At 36.4% G+C, this 22494-nt stretch overlaps 1 protein-coding gene across 5 annotated transcripts in view; it reads right to left on the bottom strand.

The window, feature by feature from the left end:
• Positions 1-3148: 3148 nt before the first annotated feature.
• The window catches only part of RAP1GDS1 (Rap1 GTPase-GDP dissociation stimulator 1), a 150291-nt gene continuing 130945 nt past the window's right edge, over positions 3149-22494 (bottom strand). For 3 of the 5 annotated variants that reach the window (XM_081219159.1, XM_081219160.1, XM_081219162.1), the window contains 5 exons: positions 22311-22436; positions 21403-21542; positions 17093-17219; positions 13384-13512; positions 3149-3847 (listed from right to left, as the gene is read on the bottom strand). In XM_081219159.1, the coding sequence (XP_081075285.1) occupies positions 3720-3847; positions 13384-13512; positions 17093-17219; positions 21403-21542; positions 22311-22436 (650 nt within the window). In that variant the 3' untranslated portion in view covers positions 3149-3719. The remainder of the gene's footprint in view (positions 3848-13383; positions 13513-17092; positions 17220-21402; positions 21543-22310; positions 22437-22494) is intronic. The other 2 variants (XM_081219161.1, XM_081219163.1) reach the window with 1 other exon arrangement.

The raw sequence follows: 22494 nt of genomic DNA, 5'->3' as shown, positions 1-22494 counted from the left end.
GGGGAAGGAGGTAAGAGGTTATGCACTCTGTATGGAGGATAACTGGGTGCTCCTCAAACTATTAATAGACACTATTAATACATTATTAATACACTATTAATAGAGACAGAGCCTACTATCAAAAGAAATTCTCTGAAGTCAGACAAATATCTAAATCTCAATTTCTCTATTAGTCTCTAAAACTAATTCTCCTATTTGGCTTTTGTTCTTTGAATTCCTTTAGCCAGGAATCCTGTAGGGGGAAGGTGAGGAATATAGTTTAGGCCATAAGATGTTGCAGTTCCCTCCAGCTTTACCGTCAACCCCTGAAAGTTTGAATTGTCACAAAAACCCTGGGAAGGAGGAATTATTAAACTCATTGAGAAAACAGGCCCAGAGAGTTGAAGTAATTGGCAATGGTCACATAGGTAGTAAGTAATAGAACCAGGATGTGACTACGGAAGAGGCAGTATCTGGAGACCTTACTCTTTCCACTTATCACACTTTTCAAATAGTTTCCACAACATTTTAGTAAGACAGACCTCTAAAACATATCTGTGACGCCACATGGCATATAATGATGTATCTTTGTATGTAAACTAAGAGATCACATCTGTGGAAAAAACCCCTCAATTTTCCTGGTTACAGCCATGAAGATTCACCCCAGATATCATTAAGTGCTTTCTTTTTGCGGTACGCGGGCCTCACTGTTGTGGCCTCTCCTGTTGCGGAGCACAGGCTCCGGACGCGCAAGCTCAGCGGCCACGGCTCACAGGTCCAGCCGCTCCGCGGCATGTGGGATCTTCCCGGACCGGGGCACAAACCCGCGTGCCCTGCATCGGCAGGCGGACTCTCAACCACTGCGCCACCAGGGAAGCCCCTCATTAAGTGCTTTTTAATAGACACTTGTATGATTCAAATGTATGGCTTCCTAGAGTTAAGAAGTGTCTTTTAAGCTTACTGATTCTAGTAACAGCTGGATACAAAGGATAATGCTCACCTGAGTAATAGACATCTTCACCCCTTATGTTCAACAGAATTAGATAATAAGCCTTCTAATGATACCAAGGAGTATTTCTTTTTGAAATCTTCACATGCAGGGGTTTCTCAGAACACTTCACACTAATGCTTATATCTGACAGCATTCTGTTCCACCCAAGAGGAAACTGTATTAGAACTGAAAAATTTTGTTCCACATCTCCACTGTTATCAGATAGTATGCTCAAAGCATGTTTTATCAAGGAAGACACAGGACTATGGGCCAGTATTTAATCAATTTTGCTTTGAGCACAGTGAAGTTACACTGTGGGTGGGTGGTTAGCGAGACTCCAAGGAGCTAATGGGACTGAGAGGGAGGGAAGGAGGACATGCCAGTGCATTTCACTCAGACATCTTATTCCCTCTAAGTTCTGGCCTTTTTGCTTTTCATCTATGCTCTAGTCCTGGCACAAAGTGGTAATGAAAGCTTTGTTGTGCGGCTCCTCCCATCTTTCCCTTAGAATGCACTCTTAGTGAGTAGCAAACTAACGTAAAGGTGGTCTCTAAAACTAGGACCAAGTAGTAGGAGAGGGATGGTATTGTCTGTGGCCTCCCACCCACTGCCATGGCACAGCAGCACATCACCGAGTTTGGTGGAGCCCTGTCATCATAAGGGCACAGCCTCTGGTCTGGTCACGCCGCAGAACAACTGGTGATTTGAATTGCATTTTGTTTTGCTGAAGATGAGAGTTCCTAGCATATCAGCAAATTGGTTGCAGGCAGCGGGCCCAGACAGTATTTCTTCTCAAGTCTGTGCTTTTTGGATGCTTCTGTTCCAAGCTTTTCTATATAATGCTTTTCAATACAGACAGATCCTACTATCAAAAAAGAAAAATTCTTTGAAGTCAGATAAATACCTACATCTCAATTTCTCTATCAATCTATCTAGAAATAGTTCAGGCACTCTGGAAATTTCATGAAAGTAGGGATTCATTCAACAAATACTTACTGAGCACCAACAATGAGCAGGCACTGTTCTAGGAGCTGGAAATAGAAGTAAAATATACAAATAAACCAAATGATGTCATTACAGTTTATATACTGTTTATTTAGTTATTAATATGGACAGCCTATTATGCAACATTACAGATGTCTTTCAAAATCTAAAATAAAATATAGTCCACTATCCAGCCCAGGAGAAGACAATGAACAAGATCATTCTTACAGTACATGTGGCATAAGCACTCACAATAATCGTTCTTTGCTTGGACATCAAAGGGAACAGTCACTCAAAAAGTTCTTTACCTCTACTGGGGTTTTAACTTTCTCGAATTACACCTATTTCAGGGTCAAAAGTCCAACTTCAATCAACCCATAGAGATGCGCAGCATCAATTTTGGAGAGCAAGGAGCCCACCTTACCTTTCAGCCAGTATTTGTCACACACGGGCATTCGGAGAAGGCAGGTATGTCACAGGGATGTTCATGTGTTTCAAAGCTCTAAGACCCGTTTGGTGTGGTGGTAGCAGTGAAGAGTGTACTACATTCTGCCAAGGGGGCTTCTGACCTCTTGAGTCTTGGCACTTGGCACTGTCACTTTCCGATAGGCTTTAAGGTCCACTGCAGTTCTCTGTGGAAAGTGGAGGTGGGAAACTCTAACAGCTACTGGGATGAGGCCATGTGCAGAATGAACTGGACTGGCTACTATGGCTTTTATGACCTGCTTCCTTTCTTTAGTCTAGACAAACATTTCTTAATCTTTTTCATATGCCCTGCTAGTTCTCATATAAAATTTAAAAGGGTTAAAAGACCAAGGAAACTTCTTGCTTTCAAGCTGAATGGTGAAAAACAAACAAAAAAATCCATTTTCTAAAGAGCCGTACTCAACTTTCTCAGTTGAAGACAAATGACAAGTGACTTTTAAAGACTTGTGTTGAACAATGTTGATTAACTGACGGAAGAAATTCTGAGGTGAAACTGTACATATATCAGAATCTAAAATACAGGCAAAAAACAAGATGTACTAGTGTAATATTCTTCAACCCCTTAGTTTCATGCTGAAAACTACAAACGTTTTCAACATCAGGCTACTGATGATGGCCAATTAAATATGACATAAAAAACCTTAGGAAGTCTTGCCAAGTTTGCGGCAGTTTCAAGAGTCTACAAAGGAAGAAGAAGAAACCAGAGGGTAAAGAGCGAGAGCATTGGACTTTATTTAACTCTAGGTACCATGGGTTTGACATTAGTAGGTAAGACTAATGAATAAGCAGCCATACAGGTTTTTTGGTCACTGTGCTTTCCAAGCACCAATAAATGGAGCTATTTTTACTATTCAATTCCATCTTTCATAAGCTAGTCAGATCCTGCTGCATTCTCATTTGTTTCTAATTAATTTACCAGTACATTATTATGTAGTCTACCAAGGATGAGGAGCAAGTCATTGTGTAGTACCAAGTTTACGTCATCATCATAGGACTACAACATGCACATTCTACTTAATGTAGCTCAAGCAACAGGAATACAAGGAAACAGGTATGGGGTGGAGACTTGTTTTTGACAAATCCATGTTCACACTAACTAACTAACTAACTAACTAACTATGGGTTTAGAAATCTTATTGGGCAGGTACCTACAGCAGTTCTTCAATTGGCATTGGAACATTACACGCATGCACAAGTGATATGGAAGAGAATGAAGCAGAAGAGGCAGCTGGATGGAGGACAAAGGGGAAATGAGAGGTGTATCAGGGAGGGGTAGTTCTCAGCTTTCCACAGCAAGTCTCTGCTCTGTGAGAGAGGCCTGTTGAGCAACACTTTTGTTCTCATGACTGCGAAGTTTGGATACAACATCTAGAAAGGCCAAATCCTGTACTTCCTTGTGTAGAGATTCTGGAAGACAAAAACAAGGCAACAGATATGCTTCTATTAGGTTGTTCTAATCTTTCTTACTACACACTCGACCTAAAACACATACCCAAATGCTTATTTAAATGATACCGAGTTAGTTATAAAACTAGGAACAATTCTGGAAAAAGACACAGCAGTAGCCTAGAAATGTCTTTTTTAGGGATGTTAGGATAAAAAAATCAGAGACCCTTTCTAAAAATAAATCAGATGTCAAGTTCTACAGTCAAAGGTTGATTAAAGTAATGAGTTATAATTAAAACACAGCTCATTGTATGATCTCAAGGTTCAGTTATACACTCCTAACTTAACCCTATCATTGGTTCAAATATGAAGTCCAATACTTACAGAAAAATCTTAGATCTGTTTCAAATTAATTTTGTGGCAAATAAAAAGGTTATTACCTCACATCCTTTCAACAAATTTCTGTGATAGGAAATCTAAAAAGGAGGCTACTATCTTCCTCTTTCTGGTTTTCTTGCTCTATTTAACTTCAGTTACAGTAAAATACAGGATTCCTCTTAAGTCCAGTAAGTTTAATGTAATTAGCATCCCTCAAACTGATGTGTTTATTTTGATAAAACTGAGGTATAAAACCAGAACCAGCTGGAGTAGCAATACTCATATCAGACAAAATAGACTTTAAAATAAAGACTGTTACAAGAGACAAAGAAGGACACTATGTAATTAATGATCAAGGGATCAATCCAAGAAGGAGATATAACAATTGTAAATATATATGCACCCAACACAGAAGCACCTTAAAGGCAAATACTAACAGCCATAAAAGGAGAAACTGACAGTAACACAATAATAGTGGGGGACCGTAACACCCCACTTTCATCAACGGACAGAGCATCCAGACAGAAAAATCAATAAGGAAATCATTTAAGGCCTGTGCCTTAAATGACACATCAGACCAGATGGACTTAACTGATATTTATAGAGCATTCCGTCCAAAAGCAGCAGAATACACAGTCTTCTCAAGTGCACATGGAACATTCTCCAGGACTTATCACATGTTGGGCCACAAAGCAAGCCTCGGTAAATTTAAGAAAATTGAAATCTTATCAAGCAAATTTTCTAACCAAAACGCTATGATATTTGAAATTAACTACAAGAAAAAAACTGTAAAAAACACAACATGTGTAGGCTAAACAATATGCCACTAAACAACCAATGAATCACTGAAGAAATCAAAGAGGAAATCATAAAATACCTAGACGCAAATGACAACGAAAACACAACAGTCCAACAGTCCAAACAGTTTTGGACAACAGTCCAAAACCTATGGGACACAGCAAAAGCAGTCCTAAGAAGGAAGTTTACAGCAATACAATCTTACCTCAGGAAATAAGAAAAATCTCAAACAAACAACCTAACCTTACACTTAAAGCAACTAGAGAAAGAAGAAGTGACAAAACCCAAAGTTAGTAGAAGTAAAGAAATCATAAAGAACAGAGCAGAAACAAATGTAATAGAGACAAAGAAAATGATAAAAAAAGATCAAGGAAACGAAAAGCTGGTTCTTTGAAAAGATAAAATTGATAAACCTTTAACCAGACTCATCAAGAAAAAACAGGGGAGTGGGCTGAAATCAATAAAAGTAGAAATGAAAAAGGAGAAGTTACAATGTACACCACAGAAAATCAAAGGGTCATAAGAGACTACTACAAGCAACTGTATGCCAATAAAATGGACAACCCAAAAGAAATGGACAAATTCTTAGAAAGGTGCAATCTCCCAAGACTGAACCAGGAATAAACAGAAAATATGAACAGACCAATTACAAGTACTGAAATGGAAGCTATGATTAAAAAACTCCCAAAAAACAAAAGTCCCGGACCACATGGCTTCACAGGCAAATTCTATCAAACGTTTAGAGAAGATTTAACACTTATCCTTCTGAAACTATTCCAATAAAATCACAGAGGAAGGAACAATCCCAAACTCATTCTAGAGGCCACTATCACCCTGATACCAAAACCAAACAAAGATACCACAAAAAAAGAAAGTTATAGGGCAACATCATTGATGAACAGAGATGCAAAAATCGTCAACAAAACACTAGCAAACCAAATCCAACGATACATGAAAAGGATCACACACCATGATCAAGTGGGATTTATCCCAGGGATGCAAGGATTCTTCAATATATGCAAATCACTCACTGTGATACACCATATCAAAAAGTAGAAGAATAAAAACCATATGATCATCTCAATAGATGCAGAAAAAGCTTCTGACAAAATTCAACACCCTTTTATGATAAAAACTCTCTACAAAGTGGGCATAATAAAGGCCATATATGACAAACCTACAGCTAATATCATACTTAATGGTGAAAAGCTGAAAGCATTTCCTCTAAGATCAGGAACAAGACAAGGAGCTCATCAGTGAATTCAGTAAAGCTGCAGGATACAAAATTAATACACAGAAATCTGTTGCATTTCTATACATTAACAACAAAAGATCAGAAAGAGAAATGGAAGAAACAGTCCCATTTACCATCTCATCAAAAATAAAATAATAGGAATAAACTTACCTAAGAAGGCAAAAGACCTGTACTCTGAAAACTATAAGATGCTGATGAAATAAATCGAAGATGACACAAACAGATGGACAGATATACTGTACAGTGTTCTTGGATTGGAAGAATCAATATTGTCAAAATGCTGATACTACCCAAGGCGGTCTACAAATTCAGTGCAATCCCTATCAAATTACCAATGGCATTTTTCACAGAACTAGAACAAAAAATCTAAAAATCTGTATGGAGACACAAAAAAAACCCCAAATAGCCAAAGCAATCTTGAGAAGTAAAAATGGAGCTGGAGGAATCAGGCTCCCTGACTTCAGACTATACCACAAAGCTACAGTCATAAAAACAGTATGGTACTGGCACAAAAACAGAAATATAGATCAATGGAACAGGATAGAAAGCCCAGAAATAAACCCACACATGTATGGTCAATTAATCTATGACAAAGGAGGCAACACTATACAATGGAGAAAAGACAGTCTCTTCAATAAATGGTGCTGAGAAAACTGGACAGCTACATGTAAAAAAATGAAATTAGAACATCCTTTAACACCATACACAAAAATAAATTCAAAATGGATTAAAGACCTAAATGTAAGCCTGGATACTATAAAACTCTTAGAGGAAAACATAGGCAGAACACTCTTTGACATAAATCACAGCAATATCTTTTTCAACCCATATCCTAGAGTAATGGAAATAAAAACAAAAATAAACAAATTGGACCTAATTAAACTCAAAAGCTTTTGCACAGCAAAGGAAGCCATAAACAAAGCAAAAAGACAACCCACAGAATGGGAGAAAATATTTGCAAACGATGTGACTGACAAAGGATTGGTCTCCAAAATTTACGAAGAGCTCATGTGGTTCAATATCAAAAAAAAAAACCAACCCAATCAAAAAATGGGCAGAAGACCTAAATAGACACTTCTCCAAAGAAGATATACAGATGACCAAGTGGCACATGAAAAGATGCTCAACATTGCTAATTATTAGAGAAATGCAAATCAAAACTGCAATGAGATTGCACGTCACACCAGTCAGAATGGCCATCATCAAAAAGTCTACAAACAATAAATGCTGGAGAGGGTGTGGAACAAGGGAACCCTCCTACACTGTTGGTGGGAATGTAAATTTGTATAGCCAGCATGGAGAACAGTATGGAGGTTCCTTAAACTAAACATAGAGCTACCATATGATCCAGTAATCCCAGTCCTGGGCATATATCTGGAGAAAAACATGGTCCAAAAGGATACACACACCCCGATGTCCACCACAGTGCTGTTTACAATAGCCAAGACGTAGCACAACCTAAATGTCCACTGACAGATGAATGGATAAAGAAGATGTGGTACATATATATGGTGGAATATTAGTCAGCCATTCTTATAAGAAGAATGAAATAATGTCATTTGCAGCAATATGGATGGACTGGAGATGATCATACTAAGTGAAATAAGACAGAGAAAGACAAATATCATATGATATCGCTTATATGCAGAATCTAAAGAAAAGATACAAATGAACTTATTTATAAAACGGAAACAGACTCACAGACTTAGAGAATTAACTTTTGGTTACCAGGGGTGGAGGGGGGGTGGGACAGATTGGGAGTTTGGGATCGACATATACACACAACTATATATAAAATAGATAACCAACAAGGACCTAGTGTGCAGCACAGGGAACTCTGCTCAATACCCTGTAATAACCTAAATGGGAAAAAAATTTGAAAAAGAATAGATACATGTACATGTATAACTGAATCACACTGCTGTACACCTGAAACTAACACAACATTGTTAATCAACTATACTCCCATATAAAATAATTTTTTTTTTTTTTTTTTTTTTTTAGTATGTGAGCCTCTCACTGTCGTGGCCTCTTCCGTTGCGGAGCACAGGCTCCGGACGCACAGGCTCAGCGGCCATGGCTCACGGGCCTAGCCACTCCACGGCATGTGGGATCCTCCCGGACCGGGGCACGAACCCGTGTCCCCTGCATCAGCAGGCGGACTCTCAACCACTGCGCCACCAGGGAAGCCCCATAAATTTTTTTTAAATAAATAAAACATTCAGTAATAGAATATAATGGTAAAACTAATAATAAAAATAATCAGTTTCATTACAATGTAATAAAATAAAAATAAACATAGTGGAAAGGCTAAAAAAATAAAAAATTGAAACCAGAACCAACGTTTTTAGCAGAAATAGAAAAATCCATTTTAAAATTCAGATGGAATCTCAAGGGACTCCAGATATCTAAAACAATCTTGAAAAAGAATAAAGTTGGAGGTCTTACACTTCCTAATTTCAAAACTTACTACAAAGCTACAATAATCAAAACAGTCTGGTGCTGATATAAAGACAGAGAGATTAACAGAATAGAATAGAAATAAGCCCTCACATATATGGTCAAATAATTTTCGACATGGGTGTCAAGCCCATTCAACGACAAAAGGACAGTCTTTTCAACAAATGGTGCTGGTAATATCCACAGGAGTAAAATAAGTTTGGGCCCTTACCTTACATCACATACAAAAGTTAACTCAAAATAGATCAAAAGACCTGAACATAAGAGCTAAAACTGTAAGATTCTGAAAGAAAACATAGGGGGAAGACTTCATGACATTGAGTTTAGTAATGATCTTTTGGATATGCATGAAAAGCACAGGCAACAAAAGGAGAAACAGATAAACTGGACTTTATCAAAATTAAAAACTTCTGTGTATCTAAGGACACAACAGTGAAAAGGCAACTCTTGGGATAGGAGAAAATACATGCAAATCATATATCCAATAAGCATTTAATACACAGAACATATAGAGAACTTTTCCTAGTCAACAACAAAAAACAACCCAAATAAAAAATGGGCAAAGGACTTGAATAAACATATCACCAAAGAAGATAAGATATACAAATGGCCAATAAGCAAATGAAAAGATCCCCAACATCACTAATCATCAGGGGAATGCAAATCAAAACTACCATAAGATACCACCTGACAACCATTAGGATGGCTATTATCAAAACAAATAACAAATATTAGCGAGGATGTAGAAACTGGAACCCATGTTCACCTCTGGTGGAAATGTAAAATGGTGCAGACACTGTGGAAAACAGTACAGTGGTTCCTCAAAAAATTAAACATAGAATTACTGTATTATCTAGCAATTCCACTTCTGTGTATATAAGCAAAATAACTGAAAGCAGGAACTCAAACAGATATTTGTGCATTCATGGTCATAGTGGCATCATTCACAATAGCCAAAAGGTGAAAATAACCCAAATGTCCACTGATGATGGATGAATGGATAAACAAAATGTAATATATACAAACAATGGAACATTATTCAGCCTTAAGAAGGAATGGAATTCTGACACATGCTACAACATAGATGAGCCTTGAAGACATTATGTTAAGGGAAATAAGCCAGACACAAAAGGAAAAATATTGTATGATTCCACTTACATGGGGTACCAAGAGTAGTCAATTTCATAAAGAGAGAAAATAAAAAGATGGTTGCCAAAAGCTGGGGAGATGGGTGATTAGGGAGTTACTGTTTAAAGAGTATAGAGTTTCAGTTTGGAAAGAAGAAAAAGGTCTGGAGATGAATGGTGGGGATGGTTGCACAGTGATATGAATGTACTTAATCCACTGAACTGTACACTTAAAAATGGTTCAAATGGCAAATTATATGTACATTTTACATTAAGAAAATGCCTGAACAATTATGAACATGCTTGAAACAAATGAGATCACAGCAAGGAAACAGAAAGATATAAAGAAGAGAATAGGAATTTTAGAACTCAAAACTATAGTGCCTGCAACAAAAAGCTTGATAGGCTCAACAATAGAATGGAGAAGACAGAAGAAATAATCAGTGAACTTAAAGCAATACAAATTACCCCATCTGAACAACAGAGAGATAATAAACTGGAAAAAAAAAAGAACAAAACCTCAGGGACCTGTGGGGATATAACTAAAGAGCTCACATTTATGTCATTAGAAGCCTTGAAGGAGAAGAGAAATAAGGTGGGACTGAAAAAGTACCTGAAGGAACATGGTTAAAAACTTCCCAAATTTAGCAAAAGACTATAAGCCTACAGATTCAAGAAGCTGAGCAAGCCCTAAACAAGATAATCCTAAAGAAATCTTTGCCAAGACACATCATATTCAAACTTCTGAAAACTAAGAGAAAAAAGTCTTGAGACAGAAATGACACCTTACCTACAAGGGAAAAAACAAACAGTGCGGTAGTGGATTTCTCATAAGAAACTATGGAGGCCAGAAGAAAGTGGCACAACATTTTTCATGTTTTGAAAGAAAAGAACTGTCAACCCAGAATTCTATGCACAGAGAAAATATTTTTCAGAAATGAAGAAGAAATCAAGATATTCTCAATGAAAATGAATAAATAAGGAATAATAAAGGAAATGAGAATTTGTCACAAACAGACCTAACCTAAAAGAATGGCTAAAGGAAGTTCTCTAAACAGAAAGGGAAAAAAAGGAATTTTGGAACATCAGGAAGAACAGATATAGCAAATACATACAGATAAGTACAATAGGCTTTCCTTTTCTCAAGAGTTTTCTGGATTATGTTTGATGGTTGAAAACAAAAATTATAACACTAATGTGTTTCTAAATGTATACAGAGGAAATACCACTAATTTGAAAAGACATATGCACCCCATGTTCATTGCAGCATTACTTAGAAAAGCCAAGATACGGCAGCAACTTACATGTCTATGGATACGTGAATGAGTAAAGAAATTATGGTGTGTGTATATAATGGAATATTATTCAGCCATAAAAAGAATGAAACCTTGTCATTTGTGACAATACGACTGGACCTTGAGGGCATTATTCTAAGTGAAATAACACAGAGAAAGACAAATACCATATGATCTCTCTTATGTGTGGAATCTAAAAACCAAGTTCATAGATACAGAGAATAGATTGGTGGTTGCAGGGGGCAGGGATTGGGGTTGGGAGAAATGGGTGAACTTTTTAAAATTAATTTAAGTAAATGGAATAAATATTAAAAACTGCAATAATAATAAAAAACCCAAAGAAATAGTAAATGATTTTTGCTTACTGATTAAACAACACACAAACTTTTTTTGTTTCCCACTGCTCTCCAACTTGGGTATCATATTACAGTAAAAAAAAAAAAAAAAAAATCTTACCAGTTACCCAAATATTTCTATTTTTCTCTAACAGTGCATCACTAAAAATACTGGCCTTGAAAAAATTCAGAAAATAACCAAAGGAAATACTTCCTTAACTAAAGACTTAACACAAGAGTGTTTTGACCATTTATTTATTGGTCAAACTGAGAATGGATGCACTCTTTATAAAGGAGAATTTTAACATTTGAGGGGTTGCCCAAGCAGGACTTGTGGAAAGTATCAACAATTACCTCAAAGAATGCAAGCAAAGCAGAGGTTACTGGGGCATTCGTCAGTACAGCAGCATAGAACAGAAAACACTACTGTGGGTAATGCAGACAGAGCCATACCAGCAACATCCAAAAAGATGGAGCCTCAAGCCAAGGGATTCCATGCTTCCAGTTCCTTTAGCAAAGCTGATGCAACTGCAGAGACAGATGCATCAAACCACTTTGACCTGATGCCATTACACAGTCCATTCATTTAATTCTCCTTGTTCTGATCAAAGCTCATCAAGCAACTCTTGATGCCTGCCTGCCCTGAAGGAGTCAATGAGCCAGACATGTGCACTTGGGGTGTTCTGAGATCAGTGGCAGGCATACTTCTCATTATATATAAGTAAACTACCATTCTGGTTTTGTACTTGGATAAGGTGAGCCTGCCTCAGGAGACATATCCACCCTTGGTGTGTGCACAAAAAAGTCCACCTAGAAACCCAACTCTGCCCATCAAGGCTCACTATCAGAGGTGCTTTCCCGACACCCACCCCCTCTACTGCCCATCATTTTGGTTGTTACCATCACCCTCAAAGTGCCTGTCACTAACCAGACAGGACAATTTATGTTCACCACTCCTCACCCAGCACCACTGCAATGTCCCTGCTTACTTCCTTCACAGTCTTGGCTTCCTCGTCTAACAAATGGTAGTAATAATAATGATAACCAACTTTGCGGATGAAATTATGTAATCTTTAAGCATTAAAAAAAGGTGGGGGGATGACAGAGTGGATTAAAAAACATGACCCAACAATATGCTGCCTACACTTCAAATACAAGATCCCGCAGATTGAATCTGAAAGGGTAGAAAAAGATCACGTGAATGTTATTCAAAAGGAAGTAGGAGTAGCTATATTAATATCAGATAAAGTAGACTTCAGAGCAAAGAAAACTACCAGAGACAGAGAGGAACATTACATAACGATAGAAAGGTAAATCCACTAGGAAGGGTGTATGCACCTGCCAACTGAGCTGCAAAATATATGAAGCAAAACCTGATAGAACTGAAGGGAGATACAGACAAATCAACAATAATAGCTGGAGACTTCAACACCCCTCTCTCAATAATTGACAGACCGAGTAGAAAATCAGCAAGAATACAGAAACACCATTACCAAACAAAAGGATCTAATTGACATTTATAAAACTCACCACTCGATAACAGCAGGATACATGTTCTTTTCAAGTGGTCCATGAAATGTATAACAAGATATGCCAATGATTTCTTGAACAAACTCCTTAGCTAATATCATGGTATACAAAATCAGAATTTGTTCTTTATATAAAATACTTTAGGGTTAATGAAACTTAAAGGTATTAATTTTTTAACATTGACTTTTGCCTATATTTGCTATATAACACTTTTCATTATTAAGAATCTTTTGGGAGTATTTGCAGTGTAAAAGTAATCCTGTATCTTCCATAAACTAATTTCTAATGCTTTTAAAACCCAAAGCCACCATTTACTATTATTTTATATTTAATATCAACCATATGTTGATGAATATCAAATGACAGAGGAAATACATACCAGATCCCATGAGAGCACAGATCAGGACCATGGAATTATATTTGATTTCAGGAGCACTTCTCTCATCTGCTAGCAGTGTGTGTAAAATCTGTACAAGTTTAGCACTTTCTAGATCTTTCTCAGCAGGGCCTGGAACATGAAACGAAGTATCAGTTATATTCACTGGGTATGAACCTGGTACAATCTGGCTAAATACTACTTCCCTTTCTAGAAACTGATAATGCAAAACCTTTCAAAAGGGACTCATAAATAATAATGACATAGATATACAATATTAAATTTAGACCTTGTTAAAAGGGTATTTAGATCTAAACTTCAGTAGATATTTCAGGAGTTTAGGCTTAAAATTCAATATTAAAACATTCCTTTAAATATGAGGCAATTAAAATCCTTTATTATGAAAACTGTTAAACATATACAAAAGCAGAAAAGATAGTATGATACACTATGTACTATCACCATCTTCAAAAATGATCATGGCCAACTGTGTATCCTCTCTCTCTAGTCTTATCCACTTATTCTAACCCATCCCAAATTATTTTGGAGCAAATCCTATAATCACATAATTTCCTCCACAGGTATTTCAGCACGTATCTTTAAGAGAATCGGACTCTGCAATTCCTATCAAAATCCCAAGAGGATTCTCCATAGGAAATAGATAAGCTTATACTAAAATTTATATGGAAAGCCACAGGCCCTAGAAGAGGTAAACAATCTTGATAAAGAAGAATAAAGTGGGAGGAATTCCTCTACCTGATATGAAGGTCACTGTATAGCTACAGTTATCAAGACACTGTGGTGTTGGTGGAGAGACAGACACATAGGTCAGAGGAACTGAAAGAAGACCCTAGAAGTAGACCCACACACATAAGCGCAACTGATTTTTGACAAAGGTACAAAATCAATTCAGTTGAGGAAAGACAGCCTTTTCAATAAATGGTGCTGGAGCAATTACATCCATAGGCAAAAAAAAAAAAAAAAAAGAAACCCTGACCTAAACCTCACATCTTATACAGATATTAATACAAAAAGAATCACAGAGTTAAATGTAAAACTACAGGACTTTCAGAATATAAATAATCCTCAAAACTCAATAGTTAAAAACAATTTAGAAAATGGGCAAAGATCTAAATAGGCATTTCACCAAGGAATAAATACAGATGGCAAATAAGCACATAAAGATGTTCATCATCAGTAGTTATTAGAAAAATGGAAATTAAAACTACATGAGATATCACTATATATCTATCAGATTAACTAAAATAAAAGAAAAAAACAGGGACACTACTAAACATTGGTGAGGGTACAAAGCGAATTAGATCACTTATGCAGTGCTGGCGGGAATGTAAAATGGTATAGCCACTCTGAAAAACAGCCTGTCAGTTTCTCTAAATATCAATCATGAAGTTACCATACAACCCAGGAGTTATCTAGTAACTCGTAGGCATTTATCTAGAAAAGTGAAAATTTATGTTTACATAAAATCCTATACATGAATGTTCATTGTAGCTTTATTTTTAAAAATCCCAAAGTGGAATGAGCCCAGATGTCCTTCAATACGTGAATGGTTAAACAAGCTGTGGTACATACACATCACAAAATACTATTCAGGAATGAGAAGGAATGAACTATTGACACACAAATCAATGACTCTTTAGGAATTTCTGCTGAGCAAAAGAAGCCGATTCCATAAGGTCACATACTATATGATTCCATTTATATATTTTTGAAATGAAAAAAAATTTAGAAATGAAGGGAAGATTAGTGGTTTCCAGGGATTAGGAGCAGTGTAGGAAGTAGGTGAATGTGGTTATACATGGAGAATCCTTGTGGTATTAGAACTGCTCAGATACACCTACACAGGTGATAAACGGAATATAACATACACACAAGTAAGTACAAGTAAAACTGGGGAAGTATGAATAAGATAGGTACATTGTATCAGTGGTTGAGATGTTACACTCGTTTTGCAAAATGTCACCACTGGGCAAAACTGGGCAAAGTGTACGAGGGATCTTTCTGTATTATTTCCTACGCCTGCTTGTGAATCTACAATTATCAAAAAAAAAAAAAAAAGGATAAGGACTCTTACAATGTTGCTTTAATACTATTATCATACAAAAAGTTTATAGTAATTCCTTAATAATATCTAAAAGCCTGTAAGGATACAAGTTTGGAAACATACGGTTTTCAAAGTGTATTTTATATTAAAAAGGTAGTATGACCTCATTTTTAAATCTTAGGCTCAAGGAGCCTAGGAAACACTAGGTGACAACAACCAACAACAAATATGATTATGTTTTGTCATTTTATATAGTTCTGTGGTAAGGTAAAAAGACTCAGGCAAATGCTCAGCTATCAGGAAGCAGACAAAATTAAAGCCTATTTAGAAGATACTAGTTATGAAGGGCACAAGACCAGATTCACCCCAGAATAGGAAGTCAAGGATATTCTGAAATTGCTCTATCACTTTAAGCCATTTTTAAAAATCAAGCCATGAACCCCGTTTGGTATTCAATGTCCTCACCAACTCTTACCTCTTCTTCATAGCTTCCCCTCTTAAAGGTGTCTGGACCTCTGGACAGACTCACATAATCTACCCAAACCATGGAGGAAATCACAGCATCTTTAACCTAAGTTAGTGACCAAAGCCACATATATTTTCTGGATGTTTTCTATCTTTAGAATTCAAGAAAATTTTACGTCCTACTTAAACCTGATTTTTTAAAAAATTATAAATTGTTTTAATTGTCCCCTTAAGAGGACAAAAATTCAAATCTCTCATACCTGAAATCTGAGTAAATCTGACACTGAAGGAGATATACCATGTTTACCTTTTGGCTTCTCCTTCCTGGGTTAAGGGTTGGTGGGTCCACTTGCCCCAATGTGAGAATTATGGGCAAAAATCATCACTGGGAACTGAGGTGATCAGTTAACAGTATTTACCCGACTGGCTTTGAACCAAACAGGACATGCCTACTAAGTCTATAGTCCTCCTTTATGTAAGGCAACCTCAGGCCTTACCACAGGCCATGTGACTTTGATTGTCCCCAGCTATGTATCAAAGTTTGGTTCCGTAGACAAAGTTGCTACCCATAAACTAGATGCCTATGAGCTAGCTTCTCCTGAAGAATTCTGAGTAACTGGAATGCTACTGCTAGAGAGAAACTACCTGAATCATTTAGACTCTGCTTTGGGGGAATTCTGAATGTAAATACACAGAAGAGTGACATAAAAGGTGAGAATTTAGAATGAATACAATGCTGTAAAGCAACAGAAACCACGGTGATAGAAAGGAGGAGGTTAGTAAGAGAGAATCAGTAGTAGAGATGGAAGAGAAGGTCTGGATGTCTGGAAGAGTAGCAAACCCTAAGCTTGTTGTTGTATTTTAAGTATTGTTTCACTTCTCCATGAGGTCTGCTGAAAATGTTTTCTGTATTCCCTAAGTGCCTAGACTTTGAGGTATCATTTAAGAGTCAAACTAACCTTAAAGCATTACCCTAAAAATGTTACCAAAAGAACAACCAAAAAGGACAGCTATGGTGACAATCTATAGAATATGATTTTCCCTATACTCAGATCTGGACGGGTACAGAAACACACTGGCAAAATGCTAGTCAAGGTTCTGTCTGACTTCTATTCCACTCCTGTGCTTCCTTTCATCCAAGATAAAAATAGGAGAAAATAAGTTTGTCACTGGGGTACTTACCCAATTCTAAAGCTGCTATTAGTGCCAAAGCAACAAGGGCTTCATTCTGCATTATTACATGTTCACTAGTTGCCATGGTAACTAGATGTTTGATGCCACCACTTTGTACAATGGTTTTAATTACATCCTACAATAAATTAATATCACAGAATTATAAACTTTACTTTTAAACATAAAAAAACTGCGTTACCATCAGTCAATTCACTGTTGAGTGGTTTTCTGACAGTGTCCCTATGAATCATTACATTTAACCATAATTTCTTTTTCTTCACAGAAGAGAAGGAAAAAGCTTTTAGCTTTAAATAAATTCATCAAAAGATGACAACTTAAATTACCTAAGCGAAAAAGACCACTACAGTTCATATCAAGGAACAGAGAGTCCCAGAAGCTAACAAAGTCAAAGAAATAAAAGTGCCATTGCCCCAAATGAAGACTTACCATGAGATCAACAAAAGAGAATAAATCTTGGAATAATAATAATGTAAAAAGTTCTTCCTTTCCAATTTTTATTATAACACCAGGTAGTTTTCTCAGATGCATCAGGTGAAGCTTTTTACATATGTATGTGTGCATGTATACATGTATGTATGCAGCCTTTTAAAACCTTTGTTGGATCTAACAAAACTAGATCACATACAAAAGGACTTGAGCAGAACTTAAATCAAAACTCTGTCTCCCTCATTTCTCATGGTGCCTACAGCTCTGTCTTTTCCAGCGGCAGAGGGGCAGTGGGCTCCAGACCCAATAAATCCCACTGACTTGGAGCAAACTACTGACTCTCTCTGCATCTCAGAGACTTCACCTATAACACTGAGACAATGTAAGTGTATATCTCATAGGTTTTTGTTATAAAGTTATTACATGAAGAGCACACATAAAAGTATACAGCAAAGGCTAGATAGAAAGAAATGGGTACATTTATTTCTAGTACTCATTTTTGTCTTCATCTCACTTAGGGTTTTGTTGGATTAAATATGATTTAGTAGAAAGCCTCAATTATAAAGTATTTAAAAAGTAATTTTACTACTTTTCACTATTTTTAGTAAGTTGAAGTAAGCACTGAATATTTTAAGTAGCCTGTCCAAGTTTGCTTCAATGGTACAAAACTGTAATTAGAAATATTTTCAAGTTAATTTGCTAAAATATTGGAAAAAGGGTTTCCTTTATGCTTCTACCTTATGTAAATTTTTAAGAAAACTATTTATAGACAGTATCTTTGATTTGAGTCCAAACTTGTTTAGTGAGCAAACATTCTAAATCAATAGAGTCTAAGTTCTGAGTTTTTACAGCAGTTGTGTTCTAGCATTTAATATCTTTTCACATCAACTTTTTTAGAAAGTGAGAAACTATCTTTTAAAGCCTTTTCTAATGAAAAGAAAGCCTCCCAATACAGTCAGCCCTCCGTATCTTCAGGTTCTGCATCCATGGATTCAACCAACCATGTATTGAAAATATTTGGGGAAAAAAATTTCATAAAGTTTCAAAAAGCAGAACTTGAATTTGCTGTGCGCTGGCAACTATTTAGTATTTACACTGTATTTACAACTATCTACTAGCATTTACACTGTATTAGGTATTATAAGTTATTTAGAGATGATTTAAAGTATAAGGGGGATGTGTGTAGGTTAGATGGAAATACTATGCCATTTTTATATAAGGGACTTGAGCATTCACAGATTTTGATATCTGAGAGGGTGCCCAATTTCCCTCAGATATCAAGGGATGAGGATGACTATATACTGCTTTATACTGCTTACTCAGAGGCAGTTTATTTGAAACTGATATAGAACTCTTAAAATTAGTAAAGAATTTTATAAATATCACAAAGGAGCTTGTTGAGTAAAAAAGATCAAAAGAGATTCACAAGATACATATGCAGTCACCTAGGAAGGTTCTGGACTGTCATTTCATCCTCTCTTTTGTGATTCACCCTCAAAAGCCCACTGTAGTAGAAAGAAGGGAAAGGAATGAATGAATGAAGAAAATTTGCACATCAGAAATACCAAAATTTACCACCCCCCACCCTGACCCCTTAAATCAAAGCGTAGCTTCTTTTCCATCTCACTTTTCTGGAACAAATATCTGAGTACTGTCCTTTAAAGTGCCTGCCCTCTCTCCTCCTACTTCAATAAATGCTTACTGAGTAGCTACTCTACAGAATCACTTTGCCCGATAGAATGGGGGATAAAAGATAAATGAAGCATTGTACTTGTGTCATATGACAAAAGGATTATTACTATTGACAGCTACCCTGTATGGAGAAACACCTATACACTGGACAACACTTATACACTGGGTAACTTACAGATAGTAGCTCATTTTTATCCTCCCAGAAAATCCCACTAGCTAGATACTATCTCCAGTTTATAGATGAAGAAATTGAAGCTTAGATTAAGTTATGGAATTTGCCCCAAATCAGACAGTGATTAAATGGTAAAAAGGCAAGGTTCAATCCAGGCAGTTTGACTACTAGGTCTTGTTTTTAACCATTTGTGGTCTATGGAAAAGCATACACACTGAATTCATCATAATGCCAAGCAGAGGCAATCATTTAATGTGATTTGAAGGGGCTCTATGAATGTATTTTAAAGTTATATTTTTAACTTCAAGATTAAAAAAAAAAAAGAATATTAGCACCACTCCATAGAGCAAGAAGGTTCATCTGGAGAATTAAAAATAATTTTAACCAATACACTTCTAAAATTAATCCAGAGATTATTTTAACTTCTCTGAAACCATTTCATTTATAAGTAAACTGCAGATATACATAATGAGACGTTTTCTCTGGGTAATCCTTCTAAAACTTAGATGTCTCTGGAGAGTCTTTAAGAATTTTGGAAATATTTTGTAATGCTTTACGAAGTTTGAAACAATATTTTATTTCATAATCCTATTTTTCAAGGAGTTTTCTTATGGAGTGCTAAGTTTTGGTACATATATAACTAAGGCAAATTATCTATGTTAACAGTCTCACATATTTAGCATTTATGGTCAGTTTGCTCTTAACTGTTGAGATAAATCCAGTTAAAGACTCTGTTGAAAATTGTATAACAATGTTGTTACAATGGAATGGTTTGAGATAGGCTTGAATTTGAGATAATCAATTTATAAGATTGTAGGCTGGTGTAGCTACTGAATCACCTACCAAAAATTTTCGTTTTTAATATTGTATCATCAAAGCTCTCAGTATAGGTTTAAGTAAATGTTGAATGAATAAGCAAATGACTAAGTACATTTGTTTAAACAAGTTTTTAGCTTGATACTGATGAAGAATGTTTTACAGGTTAAAGAAAAGTGCCTACTTTGATAAGAGGGAATTTTTATATTCCTATTGTAGAGGCAAACTATTTTTCTTTCTCTGTTTTTGATTTTTGCAGTCAGAAGGTCCAGCTAGTTGGTTAGCAGTCCTAGCCTAGGGCACTCTTTAGAGGGAAGATGTAATTTTACCTATTGGCATAAGCACAAGGATACACCATATATGGCTGAAAGGCCTAAGCCAGCATGAAACCCCATGAATCAGTGCCAACTTTTGGAGGACTGGACTCTAAGGCAGAATTCAGGGTGACTTTAAAAGGAGTAGAATATTCAAAGTACTTTAAAAGGAGTTGAATATTCAAAGTTTAAGAATAACGTAAGGACACAGCTGTGATTCACAACAGTTGGTTAAGGATATACAGGAATGTAACAAATTGGTACCTAGTGTTTAATTATTTTAAAAACTTACTCCAGAGCAGCATTATCCAAAGTATGTCCAGTGGAATGTTAATAGATGCCTCTTGCAAAAAAGACCTGTACTGGTGTCAGTGAAAATGGATGGGATTTTAGGCTGCTACAGGTGAGACAGGTAGTAGGAAGGTCCAAGTTAACAGCTGCTTTTGCTGCAGGGAAAGATGCCAAGAGGTAGCATCTGATGGGGAGGAACATTCCTGTGGCCAACCAGCTGGAATAGTTACTACGGTGAAGTCAGTTATTTATATGAAGGAGATTTACACAAGTCAAGGAATACCTTTACTTTTAAGCTTTTTCTCTTGCCATCTTCTTTTTTTTTTTTTTTTTTTTTGCGGTACGCGGGCCTCTCACTGTTGTGGCCTCTCCCGTTGCGGGGCACAGGCTCCGGATGCGCAGGCTCAGCGGCCATGGCTCACGGGCCCAGCCGCTCCGCGGCATATGGGATCCTCCCAGACCGGGGCACGAACCCGTATCCCCTGCATCGGCAGGCGGACTCTCAACCACTGCGCCACCAGGGAGGCCCTTGCCATCTTCTTTTAATCTGTTTCATAAATAAACGAACGGTTTCCTCCGGGACTTACTTTTGATTTACTGTGTCGTATAAGGGCAGAGAGCAGTCTGTTTGACTCCCCCATCACACCAGCGTGATCTTTGGCTTCACACCATTCCACCAAACGCTCCACTAATTTAACATTCTTTCCCAGTTGTTCAGCAGCTTCTGCTATAGGAAAGAAGGCAAACCACAAAGGAATGAATCCCTGATAGGCAATCAACTGAAATAATTGGTAAAGATGTAAGAGTGTGAAGGAAAATTACAGGTCTAAAAACAGAACACAACAATTTTATTAAAGCAAGAACTGCAAATATTCCGTATCTGATGGACTATTGAGATTTTCTATTCAGTTGTGGACTTTTATAGAAAAACAAAATAAACAACTTTATACTCTTTTGGTTCAGTCTGGCAGTCTGTTAGTACTCTGGAAAACTGCGCCGAAGAATTTTTAGCAGTACTCTAAGGAATCAATATAGAGAAGGTTTAGAATTTAGAAATAAGTAAATAAATATAACTCATTCCAAGGATTGGTTTTCATTATTGTTTCTGTAAACAGAAAAATGATCTCCCTGTTTGCAAAACAAATTTAAAAAAATTTTGATTGTCACTGTATTGAAACTTGATAATTTTACAAGGTAAGAAAGGGTATAGAAAATGCCAAAACATAAAAACCCCTCAAGAACCACTAATAAATCAACCTAAAATCAGATTATATGTACTACTAAAGAGAAATGCAATATAATTTCCATTTAAAGTCAATTATAAAAGGATGGAAATAAATGAATGGGGTTCCAAAACCAATCGCTTTTTGCCTTTTATTTGCTATTTATCTTTATGATTACATAATTCTGAAAGCTAAAAACAGGTCCTTTTTCCACTAGGGGCACATTAAGACTATTATACCAAAAATGCACCTTGAGAAAGCATTTCTCTTACCTTGTGCATCTATTAACATTCTTAATGTTCCCAGGAGTTTGAACTGAACTGGGGGCATTTCAGATTTAAGAAATTTCAAAACTGCCTCTGTGACGCCAGCTGATAACATCTTTGCTTTATTTATAACTAGAGAGAGGAAAAAAAAAGACTGGTTAAAATGATGTTAGCATTTTTGATGATAATC

This window comes from Mesoplodon bidens, assembly GCF_964165515.1.
Source record: "Mesoplodon bidens genome assembly, chromosome: 1".
NCBI lineage: Eukaryota > Metazoa > Chordata > Mammalia > Artiodactyla > Ziphiidae > Mesoplodon > Mesoplodon bidens.
This window is presented reverse-complemented; position numbering and strand designations above follow the sequence as displayed.